At 43.6% G+C, this 12,078-nt stretch overlaps 1 protein-coding gene across 1 annotated transcript in view; it reads right to left on the bottom strand.

Moving 5' to 3' along the window:
• Positions 1 to 12,078, bottom strand: part of LOC128699005 (prickle planar cell polarity protein 3-like) — a 358,728-nt gene that overhangs the window by 55,853 nt on the left and 290,797 nt on the right. Inside the window, exon 2 of the mRNA XM_070096784.1 lies at positions 5,052 to 5,165. Within this exon, the coding sequence (XP_069952885.1) occupies positions 5,052 to 5,165 (114 nt within the window). The remainder of the gene's footprint in view (positions 1 to 5,051; positions 5,166 to 12,078) is intronic.

Here is a 12,078-nt window from a genome sequence, read left to right as displayed (position 1 = left end):
CTGAGGGACTGATTACCTCAAACTCCTCATCTTCCACAACTCATCTCTGTAACGGACTGAGAAAGCCACTTGTTGGCGAAATGTTTCCATAATGAAGATTCCCATATGTTGCAAAAATGTCTAAATCATAGAGTATATTACCTGGCAGCTGGTGTTGTTGTGGCTGTGTATCCACCTGGTTTAATAATCATGACCAGGTACTGAGTGATGATCATGGCAAGATTAAGGCCCGTGCCAGGACCCCGGTCTTGTCGAACATTATACATACATCTTTTTCGTTAGTGTGACTTTGTAAATGGTCCAAGTCGGACCGAAACGTTGTCATAAGCTCCTCTCTCCTATTTGCGGGTTATCTGTGTATTGTTCCAGTCACGGTATTGTGTCTTTTTTTTACTGATGGAACTGTTGCTTAGCTGAGTTGAATTTAACCAGGTGTGTCTAATTACTTGAACTGACGGATTTTCAACTACAGCTCTGGGGCTAAGTTTAAGGGCAGGAGGTTCTTGAGAGAAAAGGTCGAGGGACTTGGGGATGAGAGATTGGGGCATTATTGTTGGGAAAGGTATGTGTGATGGCGTCAATTAGAGTGCACTGTGTCAACAGTTATAATCCAAGACTATTCAACAAGTTGTGGATAAATGGTTCTCTGAACCATTTATCCAGACAACCGACAAGTTGAAATAATTTAAGACTCATACCATAAAGATACCCAAGTGTTGCACATGTTTAATTTACTAATCAATAAGTTAGTAGTTTATTTAGGCACAGGTACACATGAGTACAATTATCAAACATATTGTAAATTATCTATGAAAAACCAAAAGTCAGTGTCATTTACACTGGGGACCTTGAAACTTTGTGCAGATACCAGCAGACAAGGAAACTTTGTGCAGATACCAGCAGACAAGGAAACTTTGTGCAGATACCAGCAGACAAGGAAACTTTGTGCAGATACCAGCAGACAAGGAAACTTTGTGCAGATACCAGCAGACAAGGAAACTTTGTGCAGATACCAGCAGACAAGGAAACTTTGTGCAGATGCCAGCAGACAAGGAAACTTTGTGCAGATACCAGCAGACAAAGAAACTTTGTGCAGATGCCAGCAGACAAGGAAACTTTGTGCAGATGCCAGCAGACAAGGAAACTTTGTGCAGATGCCAGCAGACAAGGAAACTTTGTGCAGATACCAGCAGACAAGGAAACTTTGTGCAGATGCCAGCAGACAAAGAAACTTTGTGCAGATACCAGCAGACAAGGAAACTTTGTGCAGATACCAGCAGACAAAGAAACTTTGTGCAGATACCAGCAGACAAAGAAACTTTGTGCAGATACCAGCAGACAAAGAAACTTTGTGCAGATACCAGCAGACAAAGAAACTTTGTGCAGATACCAGCAGACAAAGAAACTTTGTGCAGATACCAGCAGACAAAGAAACTTTGTGCAGATGCCAGCAGACAAAGAAACTTTGTGCAGATGCCAGCAGACAAAGAAACTTTGTGCAGATGCCAGCAGACAAGGAAACTTTGTGCAGATGCCAGCAGACAAGGAAACTTTGTGCAGATGCCAGCAGACAAGGAAACTTTGTGCAGATGCCAGCAGACAAAGAAACTTTGTGCAGATACCAGCAGACAAAGAAACTTTGTGCAAATACCAGCAGACAAAGAAACTTTGTGCAAATACCAGCAGACAAAGAAACTTTGTGCAGATGCCAGCAGACAAAGAAACTTTGTGCAGATGCCAGCAGACAAGGAAACTTTGTGCAAATAAATAAATAAATTAATCTATGTTAAGCGCTAAACCCAAGTGAGTTATTCAGCGCAAGACGTGTTGGAGGCTCGATCCTCCGTCTGGTGAGCGCCAGACAGACGCAGCAGATACCAGCAGGCAAGGAAACTTTGTGCAGATACCAGCAGACAAGGAAATTTTGTGCAGATACCAGCAGACATGAGAAATATTGCCGGAACAAAGGTAGTGTTCAAGAGAAAACTGGATCACTGTCTGCTGAATGTGTCTGATCAGCTAAGTTGTGATGGTTGTGTAGTCTGATGAACCGCTAGCAGCAACAGCGTGGCTCGACAGGTAGTTAGTAAAGGAGCCTGGTCTCAGACCGGGCTGCAAAGGAAAAGATTCCTCGAAACGGTTCCTAGATATGGAGAAATGAATGTTTGTTAACTAGGGAAGAAGAGACCAGGATGTGAGAGTGTGAGGAAGTGGAGGAAGAGTAGAGGATATGTGGAGGATGGGAGTGAGAAGGGATAGAGGATGTGATTGTGGGCGAGATAGCATGGGACGCCAGGTGAAGATGGTGGTGAGAAAGTGAGTGAGGTGTCGTGGGTCAGCGAGTGGCGTGGGTCAGCGAGTGGCGTGGATCAGCGAGTGTCGTGGATCAGCGAGTGGCGTGGATCAGAGAGTGGTGAGAGTGGATACGGTGGCGTGGGCCAAAGGGTGGCGAGAGAGTGGGTAGTGTGGCGTTAGTAGGTGGTAAACCGGGAGAGGATTTCGGGGATCAATGACCTCGCGGCCCGGTCCGTGACCAGGCCTTGAGGTGGGTCAGGGCCTGATCAACCAGGCTGTTACTACTGGCAGCACGTAAACCGACGTACGAACCACAGCCCTGCTGATCAGGTACTGACTTTAGGTGTCTGTCCAGCGCCTGCTTGAAGACAGCCAGGAGTCTACTGGCAATCCCCCTTATGTTTGCTGGGAGGCAGCTGAACAGTATTGGGCCCCTGACACTTACTGTGTTGTCTCTTAGTGTACTCGTGGCGCCCCTGCACCAAGAGTGAAAGTCACGGTAGGAGACAGAAAAGTTTCTTAATGATTAAACAAATTTGAAAATCTTATTACTGTGATGCAGCTTAATTCAAGAGTTAGTCTGAAAGAAAAAGCTTGACATGATTCCACCATATTCCATCACATAGGATAGGCTTCCTACACCAGGTAATTAAAACTGTCAACCTGAGCTGAATTCCTTCATTAATTTCTAATGGTTATAATCATAATCATAATTTTTAAGGGTGGACCGGTAAGCCAGCGGAAGGCCTCGGTCAGATGACAAAAAGCTCCAACGGCGGGTGATCATACGACTAATATTTGTTAGGAAACACTTTTCCTCTTTCCTGACAAACCTTACTTTACCTAACCTTTCATTTGTGGGTTCAGTAACTACAGCGGGTACAGTAACTACAGCGGGTACAGTAACTACAGCGGGTTCAGTAACTACAGCGGGTACAGTAACTACAGCGGGTACAGTAACTACAGCGGGTTCAGTAACTACAGCGGGTTCAGTAACTACAGCGGGTTCAGTAACTACAGCGGGTTCAGTAACTACAGCGGGTTCAGTAACTACAGCGGGTTCAGTAACTACAGCGGGTTCAGTAACTACAGCAGGTTCAGTAACTACAGCGGGTTCAGTAACTACAGCGGGTTCAGTAACTACAGCGGGTTCAGTAACTACAGCGGGTTCAGTAACTACAGCGGGTTCAGTAACTACAGCGGGTACAGTAACTACAGCGGGTACAGTAACTACAGCGGGTTCAGTAACTACAGCGGGTACAGTAACTACAGCGGGTACAGTAACTACAGCGGGTACAGTAACTACAGCGGGTACAGTAACTACAGCGGGTTCAGTAACTACAGCGGGTACAGTAACTACAGCGGGTTCAGTAACTACAGCGGGTTCAGTAACTACAGCGGGTTCAGTAACTACAGCGGGTACAGTAACTACAGCGGGTTCAGTAACTACAGCGGGTACAGTAACTACAGCGGGTTCAGTAACTACAGCGGGTTCAGTAACTACAGCGGGTTCAGTAACTACAGCGGGTTCAGTAACTACAGCGGGTTCAGTAACTACAGCGGGTTCAGTAACTACAGCGGGTTCAGTAACTACAGCGGGTAACTACAGCGGGTTCAGTAACTACAGCGGGTACAGTAACTACAGCGGGTTACAGTAACTACAGCGGGTAACTACAGCGGGTTACAGTAACACAGCGGGTACAGTAACTACAGCGGGTACAGTAACTACAGTAACTACACAGTAACTACAGCGGGTTCAGTAACTACAGCGGGTTCTTTAACTACAGCGGGTTCAGTAACTACAGCGGGTTCAGTAACTACAGCGGGTTCAGTAACTACAGCGGGTTCAGTAACTACACCGGGTTCAGTAACTACAGCGGGTTCAGTAACTACAGCGGGTTCAGTAACTACAGCGGGTTCAGTAACTACAGCGGGTTCAGTAACTACAGCGGGTTCAGTAACTACAGCGGGTTCAGTAACTACAGCGGGTTCAGTAACTACAGCGGGTTCAGTAACTACAGCGGGTTCAGTAACTACAGCGGGTTCAGTAACTACAGCGGGTTCAGTAACTACAGCAGGTTCAGTAACTACAGCAGGTTCAGTAACTACAGCGGGTTCAGTAACTACAGCGGGTTCAGTAACTACAGCGGGTTCAAAGGTTTCACTCGAGTACAGCTAAAGTTAGGATTACCTGGGACTTATCCTCTCCCAGGATGACCTATCCCATACACAGGGATGGTAGAGGGCAGGAGGTACAAGTAGAGGGTGGGATTGTCAGAATATAAAGGCTATTTAACGCTCTGCACAACTTGTCACATGGAACACAACATATATTTAAAATACTAAAACAAAATCAAAGCTTCACTCATAAAAGTAACAAATTTCGCCACATTGTTATTATAATCAAGAAGCGCTAAACCACAAGGGTCATACAGCTCTGCAAATTCCGTCACGAAAGGTTAGAAACTTTACATATAAAAATTTCCTTAATTTACGATAAAATATTCCCATGAAATCCAAAGTGATCAAAATGTACTGACTACTAATGATGGAAAATTCTTCAGTTACATTCATAATAATATACGTACTTAATGCCAGCAGCATGTTATTAAACTGTGCCCAGCTTCCATTAGTTTTAGAATCACGTAAACCATCTGTAAGTATTACTATTATTATTATTATTATTAGTAGTAGTAGTAGTAGTAGTAGTAGTAGTAATAGGAGGAGGAGGAGTAGGAGGAGGAGACAAGACCCACCTCGTTGTCGTGCGGAGGCAGCTGGTGAAGGAGTTGCTTGATCCTGTACTTCTCCCCGACAGAGTTGACGTAAGGCACCTTATCCTCTGGCAGCGCTGAGAAGTACAAGTGTACCTGTCAGTGAGCAGAGAGAAAAACAATCAGTAAGAGGCTAATATAGGTATACTAATTATACCTGTCACACGGTGATTTACATTAAATATAACATTTTTGATAATTCTCTGCACTCTTTCTTTAATATTTTGGTTATATTAAGGGGTCTATAGTAATCCCCTTGAGGCTTAATTGTTAATATGCTCGTTTAACTCTCTCTCTCTCTCTCTCTCTCTCTCCACACACACACACACACACACACACACACACACACACACACACACACACACACACACACACACACACACACACACACATAAACAGGGAGTTGAGCCGAAGAGCCAGAAAGGACAATGAAACAATGAGAGAGGCCCAGCGGCAATACGAGAATGGTATAGCATCAAAAGCGAAATCTGACCCAAAGTTATAATCACAGGAGGAAAACAGTCAAGGACCAAGTAATCAGGCTGAGGAAGGAAGGAGAACTCACAGGGAGCGACCAGGAAGTATGTGAGGAGCTCAGTTCGAGGAGGGGGTGAAGAAACTGATAGGTGAAGTAGATACTTTGCAGGCAGTGGACCCAGATAACATTTCTCGGTGGATCCTGAGAAAGGGAGCAGATGCACTGTGTGCCACTCCCCTCAGGGAAGGTTCCTTGATGTTGGTGAGGGGCTCTTGATTTAGGGAATTAGATCTGTGCTCCAGTTCCCCGAATTAAGCCTGAAGGGGGCTGTGGGGCAAATTTCCGCGCGTGCTCAACCAAAAATCGAAAAATTATGGAAATTGAGTTGTATATACCGAAAAATAGCTTAACTCTTTGGCAACACAATGGTACCAGAATGAATGTTCTACGACGTTTCTACAAGAAATTATAGTCATTTATATCAGGTAAGGTGACGGTGATATGGGACCCATAGCGCGTCTGCTCACAGCCCATATATATTTTGGAATTTTTTCCTTGTTTTTTATCGTTTTTTCTTGCATTATTCTTTCTAATATAATAACTGACTATTTGGCATCATAAAACAGTAGGCGGAGCTTATCCGTAGACTTAGAGCCAACCAGGAACAATATGGGAACGCTCGGGAGTGTTCCCGCTCCAGAGAGTGCCAGGAGAAATCACTTCATTATTACGCTTATATCAGCTTATATATCAACTCTACGGATTATTTATCTATCAGAATTGATCTAATATGATATAATAAACACTATAAATAACATACAAACATGTTATATACTCTAGACTGAATAAAATAAGCCATAAAATGGCGAGAGACCATCAGGAATATTTCGATATAAATGAGTGAATCCTCTCCTCTTTGGTCTTTGAGTAAGAAAAAACGGTATTTGGAAGAGGATAACTGCACTACAACATCAGTTTATTAGAACATCAGTTTACGCGATTTTCCCGATTTTTTTTTTTTTCGAGACGGTGGGCCGGCCGGCGCTCCAGGCCAATATCTCGGAAGTAACTTATTCACTTATTTCGCTAAGGTACGCCTTTAATACTTAATTGAATGGAATAATATTCACAGAAATGGTAAAATAATGATTTCTCTAATTAATGCTGAGGGAATTTTGGAAATATTCCATATACTTTGGGATTTATGTGGGAGTAAAGGGCAGATTTTTTCAACATTCCAAGAACTAACAAACTTTATTTTTTTTGTGAAATAAAGATAAGTTATTTAGAGGAAAGGCTTTGCGGAAAATTAGTATTAGTATTGTTGTCTGGGCACCAAGTGTCCAAACAACCTTACGTCGTCCCATGTAGGACTACCTTCCTGCCAAAGGGCATTTTCTGTAAATCGGTCCTTTTTCAGTCTTTTCTCAGTTGTTGTTTGAGGTATATTTTTGACAAACATTTTTTTACACGGTGTGAAAACACTTTGTTTTGTGCACAAAATTGGAGGAAATCGGACGGTAAACAAAAGAGCTACAATTTTTTCCCCGACTGCTCCCTGAATGCCTTCCACATTCCCCCCAGGCGCAGTATAATCCTACGGGTTTCGCGCTTCCCCCTTGATAATAATAATGTGTGTGCCACTAACAACGATCCTCAATAAATCTTGTGAACAAGGGCAACTTCCTGAGGTGTGGAAGACAGCATAGTCCAAATTGTTAAGAAAGAAGACAGGCTGCACTATACTACAACCCTATATCACTGGCATGTATAGTATGTAAAGTTATATAGATTATCAGAAGAGTGGTGGAACGGGCTCATACATAATAACCAGCACGACTTCAGGGAAAGCTGAAGCCTTGCAGCGCGCGGATTGAAAATACATCGAAAAATATGGAAAAAGAGTTTTGTTTACCGAAAAATAGTTTAAGAATCTGGCAACATTTTGGTGAAAATCTCATTGTAATACGATGTTTCTAGAGCAAATTATAGCTATTTGAACATTTCTTGTGATGACGCGTCGCATAAATATATGACTAAAAGGTGAATTTTTAGATTTTTTTTCTTTTTCTTTCTAATACACTAAATTTACCACTGAACATCATTACAGTGTGGGAGGAGCTATAGCATAGTAGGAGTCAGTAGGACAGGCAGGGACAAGAATGGCTTCATCAGCGGTCTGCTCGTCCATCACAATACGTCTTCTACTGACGCTATTATTAACAATAAACTTGATCTGTTTATACCATTTATTCAGAAATGATAGACATAAGATAAATAAGATAAAAGTATAATAAAGACGGCCAAAATAATATTTGGCATATTATAACGGAGGGTTGTGGCCGCCGCGGCCAATAGTTTAGTTAACATGACTCACGAAATCATAATGACACGATTGCAAACAAACCATACCACAGGTCGGTTTGAACCCGCGGTCAGAGAGTCTGGAGACGATCTGGAGTTTTGAGACACACTGACCGCGGGTTCAAGCCCCACCCGTGGTATGGTTTAGCTAAGTACTTGACTATAAAAAGGTTTTCCCTTTACTAACTCTGGTCTCGTACTAGAGAAAACGGTGTAATATACAGGGGAAGTTATAAGAAATCACTTGTAATGCACGGAAAAAGCATAGAAAAAGCGCGCGTTTACCCCAGTATTTCGGAAGTAAGATTTTGGCCTATTTCTTGCTGAATCATTATTATTATTATTAATTATATTGAAATGATTTTCACGGGTAACATAAAACAGTGTGTGTGTTTGAATTAATGTTGATTCGTTTTTTGGAATATCTCAAATATTTTTTATTTTGTTGAGGGTAAAAGGAAGATATTTTGGTGAATGTCAAAAATGTACCAAATGTATTTTTTCGGCATGAAGATAAGGTATATTACATTTTTGTGAACCACCAGAAATCCGGGCTAGACTTGTTTTATCAGTAGGGAGGGTCCGCAGAGCCACTGGCAGTGCCAGTACGGGGATTCATACTGCCAAGTGCCATACTCAGTAAATATTTTTTTTTCTCATTTGTTTCTTGGCCGATCTTATTGAAACTGTCACAGTTCATTAAATATATGCTTCTGAAAGTACACCATAAAGAAACAAAATCAGACGAAAAATAAAAAAATAAATTTTAGACGCACTCTCCCCTTCAGGGTAGGGAAATCCTGCATCACAAACCTACTGGAATTCTATGATAAGGTAAGAGAAGTAAGACAGGAGAGAGAGAGAGAGAGAGAGAGAGAGAGAGAGAAAGATGGGTAGACTGCATCTTCTTGGGCTGTAAGAAGGCTTTCGATACAGTACCACACAAGAAATTAACTGAAAAGCTAGAGGATCAGGCAGGAATAACAGGGAAAGTACTGTAGTAGGTCAGGGAATACCTGACAGGTAGGAAACAATGTGTATTAGTACTTGACGAGGTGTCAGAGAGAGTGTATGTCGAGTAGGGTTCCACAACGGTCAGTCCTAGATCTGGTGCTGTTCCTACTACATGCGAATGACATGACAGAAGGGATAGATTCACAGGTGTCCCTGTTCGCAGACGATGTGAAGTTAATGAGGAGAATACAAATGGACGAAGATCAGGTAAGGCTACAAGGAGATCTGGACAGACTACAAGTCTGGTCCGACAAATTGCTCCTGGAGTTTAACTCCAGCAAGTGCAAAGTCACAAAGTTTGGGGAAGGACAAAGAAGACCGCCTAGGTATATACCTGGAGAGGGATTCGGAGGTCAACGCCCCAGCGGCCCGGTCTGAGACCAGGCCTCGGGGTGGATCCGGGTATGATCAACCAGGCTGTTACAGCTGGCCCCACGTAAACCGACGTACAAATCACAGCCCAGCTGATCAGGCACTGACTTTAGGTGCCTGTTCAGCACCTTCTTGAAGACAGCCAGGGGTCTATTGGTAATCCCCCTTATGTATGTTGGGAGGCAGATGAACAGTCTTGGGCCCCTGACTCTTATTGTGTTAGCGTACTCGTGGAGCCCCTGCTTTTCATTGGGGAATGCTGCATCTCCTGCCGAGTCTTTTGCTTTCGTAGGGAGTGATTTTCGTGTGCAAGTTTGATACTAATCCCTCTAGAATTTTCAAAGTGTCTATTATCATGTATCTTTCTCGTCTGCATTCCTGGGAATACAAGTCAAGGGACTTCAACTGCTCCCAGTAATTTAGGTGCTTTATCGTACCTGTGTGTGCCGTGAAAGTTTTTTGTATATTCTCCAGGTCAGCAATTTCGCCTGCCTTGAAAGGGGCAGTTAGTGTACAACAGTATTCCAGCCTAGAGAGAACAAGAGATTTGAAGAGAATCATCATGGGCTTGGCGTCCCTAGTTTTGAAGGTTCTCAAAGACTGCAAAGCTCCCTCAAGAAAAATGATCTTGGGGTGAGCATCACACTGAGCACATCTCCTGAGGTGTACATCAACTAAATAACTGCTGCAGCATGTGGGCGCATGGCAAATCTAAGAAAAGCGTTAGGACATCTAGGTAAGGAGTCATTAAAGACGCTATACACTGTGTACGTCAGGCCCATATTAGAGTATGCAGTACCAGTATGGAACCCACACCTGCTCAAACACGCGAAGAAATTAGAGAAAGTGCAAAGGTTTGGAACAAGACTAGTTCCGGAGCTAAGGGGTATGGCCTACGAGGATAGGTTAAGGGAAATCAACTTGACGACACTGGTGGACAGGTGGGATAGGGACGATATGATAACGACATATAAAATACTAAGAGGAATTGACAAGCTGGACAGGGACAGAATATTTCAGAGATGGGACACAGCAACAAGGCGACACGACTGGAAGTTGAAAATTCAGATGAGTCACAGGGATGTTAGGAAGTTTTTCTTCAGTCATAGAGTTGTCAGGAAGTGGAACAGTCTGGAGAGTAATGTAGTGGAGACAGGATCCATACATAGCTTCAAGAAGAGGTACAATAAAGCTCATGGAGCAGGGAGAGAGCGGACCTAGTAGCGACCAGCGAAGAGGCGGGGCCAGGGGCTATGACCTGATCCCTGCATCCACAGTTAGGCGAGTCCAGTAAGGTGAGTACACACAATATGCTTTGACAGTCACACACAACTTCCCATTATAACTTCTTATGTATAATTATTATAATGCTATTTAGATGACACATGGAACTCTCTATTACAAAATACTCACTGTGTTGATCATCACCTCCACTAGTGAAGGACTCTTAATACAAACACTTGACCATCTTCCAAATAAACATGATATTTTTCCCTTCATTCTCCAAGTACATAATCATGGATATAGAATTCTTCCAATGTAATGATTGTTCCAAGCGTGTGTGTGTGTGTGTGTGTGTGTGTGTGTGTTTGTGTGTGTGTGTGTGTGTGTGTGTGTGTGTGTGTGTGTGTGTGTGTGTGTGTGTGTGTGTACTCACCTAGTTGTACTCACCTAGTTGAGGTTGCGGGGGTCGAGTCCGAGCTCCTGGCCCCGCCTCTTCACTGATCGCTACTAGGTCACTCTCCCTGAGCCGTGAGCTTTATCATACCTCTGCTTAAAGCTATGTATGGATCCTGCCTCCACTTCATCGCTTCCCAAACTATTCCACTTACTGACTACTCTGTGGCTGAAGAAATACTTCCTAACATCCCTGTGATTCATCTGTGTCTTCAACTTCCAACTGTGTCCCCTTGTTACTGTGTCCAATCTCTGGAACATCCTGTCTTTGTCCACCTTGTCAATTCCTCTCAGTATTTTGTATGTCGTTATCATGTCCCCCCTATCTCTCCTGTCCTCCAGTGTCGTCAGGTTGATTTCCCTTAACCTCTCCTCGTAGGACATACCTCTTAGCTCTGGGACTAGTCTTGTTGCAAACCTTTGCACTTTCTCTAGTTTCTTCACGTGCTTGGCTAGGTGTGGGTTCCAAACTGGTGCCGCATACTCCAATATGGGCCTAACGTACACGGTGTGTGTGTGTGTGTGTGTGTGTGTGTGTGTGTGTGTGTGTGTGTACTCACCTAGTTGTACTCACCTAGTTGAGGTTGCGGGGGTCGAGTCCGAGCTCCTGGCCCCGCCTCTTCACTGATCGCTACTAGGTCACTCTCCCTGAGCCGTGAGCTTTATCATACCTCTGCTTAAAGCTATGTATGGATCCTGCCTCCACTTCATCGCTTCCCAAACTATTCCACTTACTGACTACTCTGTGGCTGAAGAAATACTTCCTAACATCCCTGTGATTCATCTGTGTCTTCAACTTCCAACTGTGTCCCCTTGTTACTGTGTCCAATCTCTGGAACATCCTGTCTTTGTCCACCTTGTCAATTCCTCTCAGTATTTTGTATGTCGTTATCATGTCCCCCCTATCTCTCCTGTCCTCCAGTGTCGTCAGGTTGATTTCCCTTAACCTCTCCTCGTAGGACATACCTCTTAGCTCTGGGACTAGTCTTGTTGCAAACCTTTGCACTTTCTCTAGTTTCTTCACGTGCTTGGCTAGGTGTGGGTTCCAAACTGGTGCCGCATACTCCAATATGTGCCTAACGTACACGGTGTGTGTGTGTGTGT

The sequence above is a fragment of the Cherax quadricarinatus genome, chromosome 55, assembly GCF_038502225.1.
Source record: "Cherax quadricarinatus isolate ZL_2023a chromosome 55, ASM3850222v1, whole genome shotgun sequence".
Classification (NCBI taxonomy): Eukaryota; Metazoa; Arthropoda; class Malacostraca; order Decapoda; family Parastacidae; genus Cherax; species Cherax quadricarinatus.
Note: the sequence above shows the minus strand (reverse complement) of the source record. Positions and strands in the feature narration are given on the sequence as shown.